This window comes from Dermacentor variabilis, chromosome 2 (genome assembly GCF_050947875.1).
Source record: "Dermacentor variabilis isolate Ectoservices chromosome 2, ASM5094787v1, whole genome shotgun sequence".
Classification (NCBI taxonomy): domain Eukaryota; kingdom Metazoa; phylum Arthropoda; class Arachnida; order Ixodida; family Ixodidae; genus Dermacentor; species Dermacentor variabilis.
This window is the reverse complement of record NC_134569.1, coordinates 243,679,521-243,696,982: the sequence shown is the minus strand read 5'-3', so window position 1 is coordinate 243,696,982 and position 17,462 is coordinate 243,679,521. Positions and strand designations below refer to the sequence as shown.

The 17,462-nt window shown below is 45.0% G+C and overlaps 1 protein-coding gene across 2 annotated transcripts in view; it reads left to right on the top strand.

Annotated features, from left to right (window-relative positions):
* LOC142573200 (protein MIS12 homolog) overlaps positions 1-17,462 on the top strand; it is a 61,168-nt gene that overhangs the window by 28,700 nt on the left and 15,006 nt on the right. Inside the window, exon 5 of one of the 2 annotated variants that reach the window (XM_075682789.1) lies at positions 16,820-16,923. The exons of the other annotated variant lie outside the window; for it this stretch is intronic. Coding sequence (XP_075538904.1) covers positions 16,820-16,828 — 9 coding nt within the window. The 3' untranslated portion in view covers positions 16,829-16,923. Of the gene's footprint in view, positions 1-16,819; positions 16,924-17,462 lie in introns of those variants that run through there. 2 annotated transcript variants of the gene reach the window in all.

Genomic DNA, 17,462 nt, shown 5'->3' with positions numbered 1-17,462 from the left:
ATGCCGCATCAAAATGCATATCCGAAGTGAGTGGTTTGGCAGGCAAACAATGTGTACCGTGGTGGAACAGCGAATCTAGGATTGCCCGTAAGAATCGGAAGAAGGCGTGGGGGTTGCTACGCGCTTCTCCCACTGCTGAGAACCTTGTCAACATTAAAAAAATAAAGTCAAAAGGCAGGCGAACCCGCCGACAGGCCAGAAGAGAAAGTTGGCACAAGTTTTTATCGAGTATTAACTCGTTTAGAGATGAGGCCATAGCCTGGAACAGGGTTAATAGGATTAGAGGGCGGCAAACATATTCACTCCCTCTGGTAAACACACAGGGCGATACACTGCAAGACCAGGCAGACTCACTTGGAGAGTATTTTGAGAGCGTGTCAAATCCACCAAATTATTCACAATCCTTTCTCAAATACAAACAAATAGAACGTAAGCCATTAACAAGAAAAAGTCGAGAAAATGAGCCTTACAACCGTCCTTTTAGTATTGCCGTATTGAGAGCTGCCTTGAGCGCATGCAAGAGCTCCGTACCAGGATCTGATAAAATCAGGTATGAAATGCTCAAAAACATACACAACGATACGCAAGTTACACACACACACTTTTCAACACCATCTGGGATGCAGGGTACCTTCCAACCACATGGAAGGAAGCCATTGTGGTCCCTGTTTTGAAACAAGGGAAAGACCCTTCCTCAGTTCCAAGTTACCGCCCGATAGCCCTCACAAGTTGCATTTGTAAGGTGTTTGAAAAAATGATAAATCGGCGACTCATTCATTTCCTTGAACAGAGCAAAATGCTTGATCCTTATCAGTGCGGCTTTCGAGAAGGGCGCTCCACAACCGATCATCTCGTACATGTTGAAGGAAATATCTGGGACGCATTTATACATAAACAGTTCTTCCTATCGATATTTCTCGTTAAGGAAAAGGCGTATGATACGTGGCATTACGGAATCTTCAGAGACTTGTTAGAAATGGGCATCCATGGTAGTATGCTTAACCTAATGGAAGCTATCTATCCAATCGTACCTTCCGGGTAAAAGTTGGCAATGTACTTTCACGTCCTTTTACGCAAGAAACAGGTGTACCCCAAGGAGGCGTGCTCAGCTGCACGCTCTTTCTCATGAAGATGGACACACTTCATGCTTCATTACCACTGGCCATCTTTTACTCTGTCTACATGGACGACATTCAAATAGCTTTCAAATCTTGTAACCTCGCAGTCTGCGAGAGACAGGTACAGCATGGCTTGAACAAAGTGTCAATGTGGGCAGACAAAAATGGATTTAGGATCAATCCTAACAAAAGTTCTTGTGTTCTTTTTACAAGAAAGAGAGGCCTGATCCCAGATCCTTGCTTAGAACTATGTGGACAACAGATGCCTGTAAACGAAGAACACAAATTTCTAGGTGTTATACTTGACTGTAGACTCACTTTCGTCCCCCACATTAAACATCTTAAAGAAAAATGTCTGAAAACAATGAACCTAATGAAACTTCTATCCCAGACTACGTGGGGTAGTGACAGGAAGTGCCTAATGAATATCTATAAGAGCCTGATTCATTCACGATTAGATTATGGTGCCGTGATCTATCATTCTGCCGCCCCAAGTGCGCTAAAGATGCTAGACCCTGTTCACCATCTAGGTATCCGCTTAGCCACGGGTGCTTTCAGGACAAGTCCCGTTGAAAGTTTATACGCAGAATCGAATGAGTGGTCACTTCATTTCCAGAGAACATACATCCACCAAACATATTTTCTGAAAGTCCACTCTAATCCTCAACATCCGTGTTATAATACCGTTAACGAAATGACATATGCTACACTCTTTCATAATCGTCCCTCCGTAAGACAGCCTTTCTCATTGCATGTGAGGGAGCTTAGTCATGAAATGCATGTTCCACTCCTCGAGCTTCGCCTAATGCATCCAGCCAAGCTGCTACCTCCTTGGGAGTGGCAGCTGATGCAATGCAAAATATGTTTCATGCAAGTTACGAAACACGCTCCAGAGATTGAAACCCAAATGCATTTCCGGGAACTCCAGTATAAACACTCCTGCACGGAGTTCTACACAGACGCATCGAAGTCACATGACGGGGTGTCCTATGCAGCCGTCGGTCCATTCTTCTCGGAAACTGATGCACTGCATCCGGAAACTAGTATTTTTACGGCTGAGCCCTACGCACTGCTGTCGGCCGTAAGGTATATAAATAAGTCAGAACTCCAGAAATCAGTTATATATACGGACTCCCTTAGTGTTGTGAAGGCCTTGATGTCTTTCTGTAACCACAAAAATCTGGTAATTAATGAACTCTACTCCGTACTGTGTAAAGCATATATATCTAACCAACATTTGATTATATGCTGGGTGCCTGGACATAGGGACATCGAGGGTAACATTCTAGCGGACCAGATGGCCACATCAATTTCATTGCATGCAGATAGTCCTACTGCTTTGGTCCCTGTCACTGACCTGAAGCCTTTCTTAAGAAGGAAACTGCAAAACCACTGGCAACGTATGTGGGACGCAGAAGTAAATAACAAACTGCATGTGATAAAGCCACAGTTAGGTTCTTGGCCCTCCGTAACAAGATCACGGCGAACAGATGTCCTATTCTGTCGCCTCAGAATAGGACACACATTTGGGACCATCATTTTCTGCTTACTGGAAGGGAACCTCCAACCTGTGGTAGATGCGGGGAGAGGCTGACCGTCCTCCATGTCCTCTTGGAATGTCGAAAAGCCGAACCTGAAAGAAACATTTTCCGCTTGCATACCGTTATTACATCCCTCTACACCCAGCTATGTTTCTTGGTAAGGGACCGCTTTTTAACACCAAGGCAGTCCTCGACTTCTTAAAGGATATAGTTCTACACTTTATAAGTCCATTAAATTCGTAGAGCATTCTCGCTCTAGAGGATGCCGCTGCGATAACAGTTTTGCATAGCACATACCTCCAGGCCCTTGTTATTCAAGGGCTCTAAGAAGGCAGTAGTGCTCTAGCATATCTTATATAACCTGATATATTTTTAGACATCGTATCATTCTTTTTAAATGCATCTTAATGTTTATAGTACACGCCATAAGTCATCGCCATAATCTTATTATACAGATTTTACGCACTTTAGCGAGACCATTTTTAAGGCCCCTCTACAGCCACGTCACACCAACTTCATAGAACTCATGATTACACTGCAAACTCATTAACGCGGACATGGTGCTCTTTGGCCATGCTTGGCCCTTGTGCCATAAAACATCAAACATTCATTCATTCATTCCACCCCAGTACGTTGGAATTGGTGAGAAACGCTGTTTACACAGTGACAAAAGCAGTAGTGGTGCATCCTGGCATAGTAAGTTTCTTCTACGTTATCTGTACCCAACCGCCCCAACTCACATGCAAACTTACGCCCGCTCTATCGCCAACGTATCAAGAAATGGCTTGTGGGCGTATACTTGAATCTATGCGTCAAAGCAAGGGTGACGGTGACTACTCTGTGAAGGCGGAACCGCATGGCACGATTTCAGACGCGATTGACATGCGGATGGTGGGACGTGTGCATCATTTTGACGCGTGCCCAGCATGTTCCATCACGAAATCGCGCCGCCGTGTGCTGCTGCTCGGAGTAGAGAAAAACGCGTCGCGCAGTGCGTCCGCCAAGAAGAGTTGAGGTAAGTCGCGTGGTGTTTAGTTACATGGCATTTTGGTTTTTGGTTTTGCCACTAGATGGCCCTGCTCTCTGCGCATCTTTTTTTCTCGGCAGAACTGGCGCACGCGTCGAAGGAAACACGTGCGACTGCGATGCGGAAGGTACATAGTCGCAGTTTCACACACAATCCTACAATCTTGCTGTTTGCAATGAAGCTTGATAAATACATTTCGGATAAAATGTCGCTGTCTAATTACTCGAGGACTGTTTTATTGTAATGTTCTGTAAGTTTAAGGGCATATAATATATGCAGTCAAAAAGACAGTTCATGTCGTTGGGAGTTAGGTTGTCTGGCAACCCGGAAAACACGGCGTGAAAGCACCGCTCCGTTTTTTCTGACGGGTGCCGGCACTTCGCGTTTTTCGCGAGCGAAACTCGACGTGCCGGCCCCAAATGCACCTCAACAGGTGCATTTGGGGCACTGGTTGGGAAATTTCTGCTATGGGTGCGGCCCAAACCTTCTTTCTTTTGTGGTCGCTCAAGAACATCTTAAAGAAGTACAAAGTATTTTGGTGTGACTGTGCTTTGTTTTAAAACAATCACAGTATGTTCTGTATGTCTTAAACCACACCTAAATGTTACACTTATTGACTTAGGATCACTTCTAAAACAACTACCAGAGTCGTACCTTCTTGTTGGGGACTTTAGGGTGGCGGTCCCACTCCGGCGGCATGAGCCCCCCGTTTTTAGTACTTTTGGAGCAACCGTAGCAGCTCTTAGGATATAAAGTTGATGTATATACCATAAAAAAGCTTCATTCTTGTAGATTCCAACTATATAACTTGATTAATGTGATTTAGAAATAGATGTTCAAGAACAAGCATGAGATACATGGTTTTTGCCAACTCTGTCTCAGTTGTGACCATATTTAGAAGAAACTACTGCATTTACTGCATTGCGGCTTCTCTGTAGCTTTAGGACATATTTATCTCTTTCCTAGACCCAGCAAAATAATGTTGAATTTTTACATTTTGGATAATTTGCTTTTGAAGATTGCCAATTATTGCAACTTCTGTTGTAAACAGCTCGCCAACTACACTCTCATGGAAGCTAAATTTTGAATACATTAGTAGAGTTCGAGGAATTTCCATTTAGGGCGCAAGATTTCATTCATGTACCTTTATTAGTTTTCCTAATAATGTGACTGAAATTAAGCAATATTTAGAATTCTGGTCGTCCTTTTGCCCATTTTTGCGGGAAGGTACTAAAGCTACGAAGCTGCGGTTTTGGATGAGACAATTATAAGTCTGAATTCAAAATCTCAACGCATACGTTTCCAATAAGGCAAAAAGAAATGCTGTACGGGATGCGTGAATTATACTATTTTTTTCCCACTGGTAACGTCGATAAAGTTGATGCAATCTTCAAACCATACCTAAATCTAAGAACTCGTATCTCAAACATTATCAGCTGTGATCATTTGTTGTTGTAATATGCTATAATCACAGCAACAAACTGCAAAGAAAGGAAGAAATTTATAGTATTTTCGCACTTCCATGCTAAAGAGGGGAAAAAGCAGGCTGGTGAACAAGCACTTGGCAACTACGGCGTAAATTCTAGGAACGCTAGAGGAGAGATGCTGCTAGAATTCGCAGAGAGGAATAAGCTGCTTCGAATAATGAACACCTTTTTGAGGAAGCGTAACAACAGAAAGTGGACCTGAAAAAGCCCTAATGGTGAAACGAGAAATTAAATTGATTTCATACTTTCTGCCGATCCCAGCATAGTGCAGGATGTACAAGTGATAGGTAGGGTAAAGTGCAGGGATCATAGGTTAGTGAGGGCTACGATTCACCTCAGTTTGAAGAGAGAAAGAGTGAAATTGGTCAAGAAGAAACAGGTCACGCTAGAGGCAGTAAGGGTAAAAGCAGACAAATTCAGGCTGGTACTTGCAAGCAAATATGCAGCCTTAGAACATAGAGATGATGACATAGAGCTAATGAATGAAACTGTAAATAGGTTGACTTCAGAGGCAGCAATTGAAGTGGGAGGCCAGGCACCAAGGCGACCAGTAGGCAAGCTCTCCCAAGTAACAAAGGACCTAATAAAGAAACAACAAAAAACTGAAAGTGTCCAACTCAAGAGAAAGACTGAAGAAGCCGTAAAAAATGGACGCACGAATGCAGCTTGAAATCAGTGAGAAAGAAACTTGGCATAGGACAAACCAAGATGCATGCACTAAAGGATAAGCAGGGTAATATCAGCAATCTCGAAAGTATAATAAAAGCAGTGGAAGAATTCTATACTGACCTGTACAGTACCCAGAGGACCCAGGAGTACTCTATTCGAAACAATGAACAGTATACAGAAACTCCTCCCATAACTAGAGATGAGGTCAGAAGGGCCTTACTAGGCATGAAACAGGGAAAAGCGGCAGGAGAGGGTGGAATAACAGTCAATTTATTCCAATATGGAGGAGACATAATGCTAGGAAAACTGGCGGCTCTCTATACGAAGTGTCTATCTACTGCAAGGGTTCCAGAAAACTGGAAGAATGCAAACCTTGCACTAATCCACAAAAAGGGAGATGTTAAAGAACTGAAAAATTATAGGCCCATTAGCTAACTCCCAGTATTATATAAAATATTTACCAAAACAATCTCCAATAGAATGAGGGCAACACTGCACTTTAGTCAGCCAAGGGAGCAAGTGGGCTTCAGGAAGGGATACTCTGCAATGGATCACATCCATGTCATTAATCAGGTTATCGAGAAATCTGCAGAGTACAATAAGCCTCTCTATATGGCTTTCATAGATTATGAAAAAGCACTTGATTCAGTAGAGACACCAGCAAGTCATAGAGGCATTGCGTAATCAAGGAGTACAAACTGCTTACGTAAACACCCTGAAAAATATCTACAGATATTCCACAGCCACCTTTATTCTACACAAGAAAAGTAGGAAGATACCTATAAAGAAAGGGGTCAGACAAGGAGACAAAATTTCTGCAATTCTATTCACTGCATGTTTGAAAGAAGTATTCAAGCTATTAAACTGGGAAGGCTTAGGAGTAAGGATCGACGGCAAATACCTCAGCAACCTTCGGTTTGCCGACGACATTGCTCTATTCAGCAACACTGTGGAAGAGCTACAACAAATGATTGAGGACGTTAAACAGGGAGAGTGTAAGAGGGGTTGAAGATTAATATGCAGAAGACGAAGATAATGATAAATAACCGGGCAAGATAACAAGAGTTCAAGATCGCAAGCCAGCCTCTAGAGTCTGTGAAGGAGTATGTTTACCTAGGTCAATTGATCACAGGGAACCCTGACCATGAGAAGGAAATTCATAGCAGAATAAAATAGGGTTAGAATGCATACAGCAGGCATTGCCAAATCCTAAATGGGAGCTTACCACTGTCGTTGAAAAGAAAAGTGAACAATCATTGCATTCTACCGGTGCTTACATGTGGGGCAGGGACTTGGATACTGACAAACAAGCTTGAGAACAAGTTAACGACCGCGCAAAGAGCGGTGGCACAAAGACTGCTAGGCATAGCTTTAAGAGATAGAAAGAGCGGTTTGGATCAGAGAGCAAATGGGTATAGACAATATTCTAATAGACATTAAGAGAAAAAAAAATGGCGCTGGGCTGGTCATGTTGGACCATTAGAGTGGCAGAATGGGTAACAAGAGAAGGGAAGCGCAGTAGAGGATGGCAGAAGACTAGGTGGTGCGACGAAATTAGGAAATTTGCGGGTGCTAGTTGGAATCGGTTGGCGGAGGAGAGGGGTAATTGGAGATTGCAGGGAGAGGTCTTCGTCTTGAAGTGGACATGAAACAGGCTGATGATGATGATGATAAATAGTTTTGAAAAGCGTTGCCTTTGAAATTTGCTTTCGTTTTTCTGAAACTCCAAGTTTGCCATCTATGGAAGGTGTCATTTGAGGGTCCCTAAAATGATTTTTGTCGTACGCCTAGGCACAAAGAATACCTCTCAAGAATTCCGTATCAGCATGCTGTAATAACACTAGTTCAAGTGGTTAAATGTGACCCTCCCCGCAAGCCATGGCATTTCACCTAAGCTTTTACACCGTGCAGCCATCGCCATGTCCTGCCTCCTTCAAGCAGTGATGCAAGTCTTGTCTACTTGCGGTTGACTTGAAATGAGCATGTTCCCACATCTCTTTCCTAAGCCGTTTTTTGCCCTATGCCTGGGCTACATGCATAACGCCGAATTTAAGGACAAACTGCGCAGTCCGTATAGAGACACAGCGACACTAAGCACTATGTTCGATGGCTATCTTTTTTTTATTATTATTTTACGGGGAGCAAAAACAGACGGATGTTGCCGTGGGAGTCTGCTGCATTGCTGTGAGCCTATATGCAATGTATACACTATATAGTAGCTGTTTCTGGTATTCACTTTGATAATCACTCAATAACATGAAAATATCTAATACGATTGTTTCTATATTGCACTTGTAAGATTTCGTTGTAGCCGTCAGCAGAAAAAGAAAGTACTGCTTCCAGCTTGTGAATGTGGTGGAATTATCCATTTGTGAAACTTTCACTGCTCTAGAATAAAAAAAAGAAAGAAATTGAGGAGGAAAGCAAAACAAAATTATATTATGGCAGAACTAATCTGATCATGTCATTCGACGGTAATGAAAATAGCAGTCAGGCAATGTGGCGACAGACCTTATTCCTGAAGTACTGCTTATTTGACGCTTGTAATGGTGAGACTTCCTCGCTGAAACTCGCTGAGACTTCCGTTGTCTCGGCTGTATGCCACATACTCTGATGTTATCCCACTTTGCTATGGCACTTGCTTGCCTATGGCTTCCATGCCCATGCCTCCACTCCCATGAGCATGGAAGCATGACAATGACAGTGATGCTACTACTGCGCCAATTGCTCCGAACTGCCCTGAGAGGCAACTTCTTCTACATCCTTCTAAATTTCAGCAAAATGTGAGAAATCTGTGCCCACTCTGCACCAAAAGGGTTGCTCACGCTTTAAAAAAGAAAGGAGGAACTATGTCCTTAAGTGCTGTTTTACTGCACCATGTAAAGTAGCGTCGCCTTGACCAACGGCTGCACTCCGCAGTGGCCCGAGTCAAGGGATTCTACTGATGTTTCTCCCGTGGGTTGCTATCTATATTCAATACCTTCCAACCCGATTCATGAGGGTTACTCAGGCAATGGGACAACCTCGATTTTCTGGCAGCAGCAAGCAATCGTGTTGGCGCCGAGCCAGGCCACGCACTTCTGTATGACCAATGTAAAATCGTGACCAAAGTTTCGGACGGTGTGTGGAGTCTCGCTCGACTTTTCCAACATAACCCGCACATTGGCGTGCACATGGCAGCCATGAACAACTTTGCCGCTCTTCAATTTGTCGCCTGTTCGCCGCTTTTCTTGGAGTGGCGATTTCACGGCGTAAGAATGGTGTACAGCTGCTGCCGAGAACTTGGTCGACTCGGCACCAAACAGCAACTTTCACCGTTGGGTAATGACGAAGCGCCGTCGGCTCAACCTTGCTGTATTTTATACGGCCGTGACAAAATCCGCTGCCAGCTGACACAGTGTCAGGCGGGTCATTCCGGTGAAATGACCTCCACTTTGTTTGAACCACTAAACCACTTTGTTGATTGGGTGTGAGATCGCGGGTTCAACTGGTGTTCGGAAGCCGAGAGTTAGGCCACGAGTGACAGGCTGGCAATTGCAGCAAGCACTTTCGCAAAGTTGCTTTTGCGCTTACTGGACAGAATGGTGAAAGTTGGCGTGTAGCCAGAAAGCATTAAACTGAATTCACTAATCGCAGCCTAATCTGACAGCATTGCAGTGCACAGTTAAAGGTCATGCGCATATGTGTGCACTTTGCGACGGGGTGCAGCGCACATCGAGCTGCATGACGAGCAAAAGTGAACTGCTCCAGCAGTGTCGACCATCGCAGTATTTCGTGTAGATGGTTGTCAATGAATCGCAGCACAGGGAAAAATAAGTAAATATTTCATACCGCTGGCAGTGCCTTTTCTCAAAAGAGTGCTCCATCCTAAAGAATACATTTATAGGAGCAAGATCATGCTGAAGGTTATTGAAATGCTTCTGAATTCTGCATGTAGCACGTCCAAGTGCTTCCATGCTTTTTTAAGCACATCTTGGGACACCACCGCTCATCGCAGTCCACAGCAAGTACTGTCATAAAAAGAAGAGGGGGGGGGGTCATTTTTACTGTTTGAATTTATGAATAAGTGACAACTTACTGCTTTTGTGTGCATTGTCAGTGTAAAAGCCTAATATAATATAGTTTGCAATCACTTTCGTAAACCTGCTCTGAAAGTAAATTTTAATGCTCCGAAATGCATTTTTGGCTGCTCCATAAGCTGCTCCGAAATGGGTTGGGCCAGTAGCATAACTGCAATGACTGAATGAGACTGATGCAGTGATGATGGAATGAGGAAAAAAAAGATGATATTTATGGAACGACGAAGGCATATAATGACGGCAATGGGATGACGACGAAAGTGTGACATAGACGGTATGACAGCTGCTGGATGAAGAAACAAAAATGACGATCACATGACCGAGACGGCATGATGATAACGGTATGACAATGGTTGCATGATAGCGTCTGTGTGACCATGACACAATGACGATGGCATGACAATGACAGCAAAAATCACAATTGAATGACGGCAGCATGATTACAATGAAATGCAAACAAGGAATGACATCAATTTATTAGCGAAGATGGTATGAGGACGATGGCATGATGACAATGAGGTGACAATACTGAAGTGACAATGATGATGAAATGACATGATGACGATGGCATGACAACAACGGTATGACAACGTTGCAGGGACGATGATGGCAAGACAACAGCATGAGGACAATGGGATGACAAGTGCATAAATGGGATGACAAGTGTATGATGACTGTATCATGAAACCTGTATGGCGAAGATTGCTTGACGGCGATATAACGAGAGAAGAATAATATGGCTAGAGTGATGATGATGGCACAACCATGACAGCATCACTACGATGGTCTGATCATGACGGCATGACTAAGGCGCCATAATCATTGTTTAATGATGACAGTATGATTACAAACCAGTTATGAAGAAAGATTGACGTTGATAGAGAAATGAAGGTGGCATGATAATGGGATGACGTTACAGAAGTGATGTCACTGATAAAACGACAGCATGACGACTACGACATTGTGAAGACAAGGGCATGGCAAGAGTCAGATGGCAAAGCTGGAATGATGATGGTGCAATGATCACGACAGCATCTTGACCCTGAACACATACCTAGCGACCCAAGCTATTGGACCATTGGGTCAAAGTAGAACGTGTGACGATTAGAGCGTGACAAGAGTCAGATCACAAAGCTGGAATGATGATGATTATGACCATGATAAAATCACTACGGCAGTGTGGCAACGAATCATGACGACTGTGCGACGACTATGACGATGACAGCAAGACGAGTGTTGGATGACAAAGCTGGAATGGCTACAACAGCGTCACAACCAGGAAGCCATACTTACTGGCCAAGCTATTAGACAACTTGGGCCATTGGGTCAGCATAGAAGGCATGACAACGATGGCATGACAAGAGTAAAATCATGCAGCTGGAATGATGCAATGGAACAACCATAACGGCATCACGACCAAGAGCACATAACTAGCAAGCAGCCCAAGCAGGTAACAAACTTGGGACACTGAGTCGGCGTAAAAGTATAGATAGATAGACGGACGGGCGGACGGGCGGACGGGCGGGCTCAAAACAGCTGAAGTAGGCAAAGAATGCCATTAGCATTCAAGAAAGAACATCCATTGTCAATTGAACCCACACTTTCTATGTGGAACCCACACTTTCTACGGAGACATTACTACTACACCGCTCTTTCTTTTTTTTTTCATTGCCTGCATTTGCTCAGAATGCAGTTATATAGGAACCGCTTTATTCCTGCCGCACTCGTCTACTACCACGAGGCTCAAGCTGTGCTGCTGGTAATGATATATACAGATGAAGAAAATGTACATTGGATGATGATATGTGAAGATGGTGAAGTTGAAAGTCAGGCATGTGTTGCGCCCACAATAATTCCCTCTCGCTGTGGAAGCGGCCGCCTGGCCATGTGGAAGTATTATGAAATGCGGTATGTGGTTTTAAGCGAGAGACATGCACCATCTCTGTCTCACGGCAACGGGAATCGGGCAGCGTTCTAAGGGGCGAGACGCGGTAATTGAAAGCTGATGTCTGCTCAATGACTGCGTGAGGTCCAATAAAACGCATGAGAAATTTTTTGCATAAGCTGGGAATGCACACAGGAGTCCAAAGAACTTCATCGCCAGGAGAAAAACTCGCAGCACGGTGGGTCGAGTCGTAGCAAAACTTGTGAGCGTCCTAGGAGATGCTGGTGTTAAGGCGGGCAAGGTGACAACGGTCCGCGAGGCAAGACACAAACTGGTCTGAGAAAGGAGCTTCTGGGGGTACAGGAGTCGAAAGGAAGGATGCATCAAGAACGAAACTTGGTGAACGGCCATAGACAAGGAAAAAAGGTGAAAAACCGGTGTTGCGTTGCGTAGTCACGTTATAGCCGAATGTCATGAACGGCAGGATTGCATCCCAGTTCGTGTGGTCGGGGCAGATGTACATCGCAATCATGTCAGAGAGGGTACAATGAAAACGCTCCATCAAGCCATTGGTCTGCGGATGCTAACTGGAAGTCGTCTTGTGAATTGTGTTAGAGGTGCGCAGAACTTCGGTAAGGATAGAAGAGAGGAAGACTCTGCCTGTGGTCACTGAGAACGCGCGGAGCACCATGGCATAAGAAAATGTTTTGTAGAAACAAATCGGCCACTTCAGCAGCAGACCCGGATGGTAGAGATGCTGTCTCTGCATGGCGTGTTAGATGGTCTATGGCCATTACAATCCAATGATTGCCATGTAAGGTCATGGGAAGAGGACCCTACAAGTATATTCCAACTACTTCGAAAGGCGAAGCGGGACAAGGTAGAGGTTGTAAAGAGCCAGAAGGAGCTGTTGTCAGTTGTTTCTGGCTTTGACAATAAATGCAGGATGCAACGTAGTTCACAACGGTTGAAGGCAGGCCAGGCCAGGAGCAGCGACTTAGTATACTGTCGTAAGTCTTGTGGTAGCCTAGATGACCGGCCATCAGATGATTCTGAAAGGCTTCGAGCACCTCACGTTGCAGAGAACATGGTATGACCAGGACTCATTTGTAGCCATTGTGAGGTGATAAATGTAGCAATGTAAAGCCTAATTGTGCAGCTTGAATTGATTAAGTTGTCGACGAAGTCGAGCATTTGGAGGTGACGAAGGACCTTCCATGCGTTGGAGAATAGTTCAGCAGTATGGGTCGATATGTTGGTGGGACACAAGGACAGATGGGCTGTCGGGTCTTAGCCAACCGACGGTAGTGATGGGTAAAGCTGATGAAGAGGTCTCGGGACGTATGCTAGTACGGAGAGGCGATGGTGAATCGTCATGATTCGGCAGAGGGTAGCGAGATAGTGCAGCGGCGTCTTGAAGCTTCTTTCCAGCCCTGTAGGTGACACCGAAATCGTACTCTTGTAGGCGAAGCACCCAGCGACCCAGGCGACCTGATAAATTCTTTAGCGATGAAAGCCAGCACAGTGCATTATGGTCGGTAACGACTGTGAAATAGCAGCCGTGAAGATCTAAGCAAAATTGTCGCACTGCCCAAACAACAGCAAGGCACTTCTTCTCGGTTATACAGTAGTGTAAGTCTTCTCTGCTGTGGTTAGTGTACGACTAGCATGAGCAATTACTTGTTCATGGAAGGTGTTATCACGTTGCAGGAGAATGGCACCGAGACCATAACTGCTTGTGTCAGTGTGAAGGATGGTGGGGGTGCTCGGATCGAAGTGGCACAGTACTGGGTCTGAAGTAAGGGCATGTTTCCAAGCCAGGAAAGCATGTTCACATTCTTCGGACCAAATGAAGGGCGCATTACTGGCGAGGAGTTGATGGAGCGAAGACGCAAGCTCAGTGAAGTTGCGTATGAAGCGCCGGAAGTAAAAAGCAAGTCCAAAAAAAAAACGCAGTTCTTTTAACACAGTAGACAGCAAAATTCGAGGACGGCGGCAAGCTTCTCAGGGTCCGGTCGAATACCTTCTTTGCTGAATATGTGCCCCAGAACTTTGATGGTCTTACTGGCAAAACCGCATTTTTTTGTGTTGAGCTGTAGGCCAGGGTTTTCTAGACAGGCAAGGACTTCAAGACATTGCAAATGTTGTGAGAATGTGGCTGAAAACACTACAATGTCGTCGAGATAGCACAAACAGGTTTGCGATTTCAAACCATGCAAGACGTTATCGGTCATGCATTCGAAGGTGGCAGGCGCATTGCGGAGTCCAAAAGGCATCATATTGAACTCAGAGTCCATCAAAGGTAGCAAACGCCGTTTTTCTTAGTCAGATTCGGACATCGGTATTTGCCAGTAGCCTGATCTAAGGTCAAGGCTAGAAAAATATTCGGCACCATGGAGCAAATCTAGCGCATTGTCGATCCGTGGCAGGGGGTAAACATCTTTATGGGTGATTTTGTTCAGCGCATGGTAATCAACGCAAAAACTCACTGAGCTGTCTTTCTTCTACACTAGAACAACTGGGGAAGACCAGGGACTCGAGGAAGGACCTATGATATTTCGTCTAAGCATGGCTGATATGTTTTCCTCGATGATCTTGCACTCTGTAATGGACACGCAATATGGGTGCCGCTGAACAATGCGGGAGCCATCAATCACTATTCGGTGATTAACGGAGGTAGTCATACGGAGGACGGGTGAATTGATGTCGAACAAGGAACGGTGTTTGTTCAATAATGCGAGGAGATCTTGACTCCGGGCAGGCGTTACGTCAGGGCTTATGGTTGCCAAGAATGGTGTGGAAGAGGCATTACTTGGCAGCGACCCTGACTCAGGTGGCACTGTTGAAATACTGACACTGACTGGTGATAAAAGGAGCAGTAAGATGCATGCTGATAGCCCAATGTTGGATGGGCGCTTTTACGTTCCTCGGGAGCCTCGCCGCGTTGCTCATCCTATTGACGCCTTCGACAAAATCGGGAGATGTGTCCTCGATAGCCACAGTAGTAGCAAGTGGGCCTAGCTGGACGTGGAGCATAGTAACGCTGTACACGCACTGGCAGGGACAACAAAGCCACAGGAGGGTGGTCTCCTGGTGTAGGCAAAGGTGCGGTGATGGCTGGAGAGAGCGCCGCAACGTCGGCATATGTTGGTACCTGATGAGCGCAGGGGCCGTCGGAGCACGGTAGACGCGATGCGGACGTGATCTCCTGCCGAATGATGTCATGCAAGGCAGTCAGTAGAGAAGGGATGGTACTTTGTGGAGTGCAGAAAGAGCATCGCCCATGAAGCTCTTTACAGACAATGTTGCGGATAAGCATTCACAAGTCCATAGTCCAAGGGAGATGAACGTTTGAGGTATCGGTGCATAGCCAAAGGGGCTGGTGCTCCTCAAGTCGCTAGCAAGTAGTTAGCACATCCTGGATGGTAGCAGAATTTAGCATAACAAGGACATTGAAGGCGATGGTGCTTATGCCTTTAATAATGTGGCGTATTCGGTTACTCTGCCTTTAATAATGTGGCGTATTCGGTTACTCTGGGACATGGTGGCATTCACACGCTTGCACAATGCAAGCACATCCTCAGCGTACGACCTGTACAATTCCCCAGCGAATTTGATGCGCTCACCAAGCTGCTTCTTCGTGGCCCCAGCACGAACAGCTGGGGCACCGAAAATCTGCCAAAGCTGTTGCGTGTACGTCACCCAGTCAGAAAGATCGGGCTCATGGTTCCAAAACCAGGTTTTTGCGACATCGGACAGGTAGACCGGGATGTTCCGTAACTTCTGTGAACTGTCCCACTTGTTCAAGTCACTGACGAGGTCGTAGTTTTTGAGCCAGTCCTTTATGTCATGCCCGCGTAGACCACTGAAGATATGGGGATCGCGCTCGCGACTGTTGATGGTCACGACGGAAGGCAAAGGCTTCTGTGGAGCAGTGGCCTCGGAGTGCTCGGATTCGATGAAGCGAGCATGGCCAGAGGTGTTATGCGGCGACCCGAGCGGAGCTCCAGTGAGAACGTGCGACAGGCCTTGGGGAATGAAAAGCGCTGTCCACCACTTCTAAGGAACCGCTTTTTTCCAGCCGAGCTCGTGCTACTACTACAAGGATCAAGCTGTGCTGCTGGTGATGATATATACAGATGAAGAAGATGTACAGTGGATGATATGTGGAGACGATGAAGTTGAAAGTCAGGCATGTGTTACGCTCACAATATTTACAATATTGTGAAATGCTCGAAGTAGAACCTCTGTGAAGATAAGAAAAAGACGACGACCGAGAGTTGGGGTGCAGGAAGAGAAGAGGAAGTTCATTAAAATGGCAGACTAAACAGGCCGTCTCACTCTTATTTCCTTACAAATATAATGAGACATTTACACATGCAGCCAATCATTGTTTTATTCCGAAGTTTCAAAATTTTTTTAAGCATTCAAGCAAGATCTTTTGAAATATATAGATAGCAAAATGTGTACCAAAATGGTGGCTCAACCACTTGGAGTCACTACACCGAAGTCTAACTCAAGATTGCGGCTTTCTGATGGATGTTTTGACACGTGATAAAACACAAGCAATCTCCTTTGCATTTTTTGTATATCGGCTTGTTAGGGCGTTTCTCAGCTATCATTCTTGGCAAATTGTCTACAAAACTTGGCTCTGACAAATGCAGAACCTGTGGTTACTGCTGAAAGCACCTTTCTTTTCAAAGCTGCAGGTGACCACTATGTTGACTAAGTAGTTGATGTTCAGCAGCGTAGCTTTTTGGGCTTGTTGGTGCATGATTTGAATAGCATTGAATAGCGTGCAGAGTTAGGGAGAGTAAAAATTCAGACATACACTTACAGTATGAGCGCTAGCTTCCAGCAAATTCTATTTTTCACATACATCACTTTTATATGCCCGAAGAATGACCTATCGCTTATACAACCGGTATCAGTGTCTCGGAAACGTTAGCTCTTTATCGCAAAGGAAAATAGGTGTGCTCACACATGTTCGTCCTGCTCTTTTTATCTTTTCAGCTTCAATGATTTCTCAAGTTACCCTGTCTTTGCTCCTTCCTATGACAACACATTTATCAAGGAAAGGCTTGTACATCTTTGACTAACAGGAGAGGATGTGATCAGCAAGTATTTCCCCTCATCCATACCTGATATTGCGAGCATGTTCCATAAGGCGTTCGTTCAAGCACTTAGCAGTTTGTCCGATATAGTGGTTCCCACATGACAAGGGAATTCGGTACACGACACCTTCATCGCAAGTGACGTAAAGTTTCTGATGCTTGACCATGCATTCCGCACTTTTGTCAGCCTTTCCTATCTTGCACAATGTGGCAAGTTTCTTCAAGGCTGAGAATACGACGGTTGCATTCGCCCATTGTCCAGTTCTTTTCAGATTGTGGGAAATCTTATGCATGTAAGGCAATACAACAAAATGCTTCTGTTCACGAAGCACCGGATTCAGATGACATTGTATTTCTGACTTTAGTTTCCTGAGAAGCTTCTCGGCAACAGACACTTGAACATGCGTGGGGTAACCAGCATTAGTCAGCCTCTTCGACTGCTGTTTAAAACTGTTCATCATAATGTGTGTGCATGATTTTCGAAGAGAAATTTTGGAAACACATGCTGACAATAGCTCTTTTTACAAGTTTTGAGTGCGCGG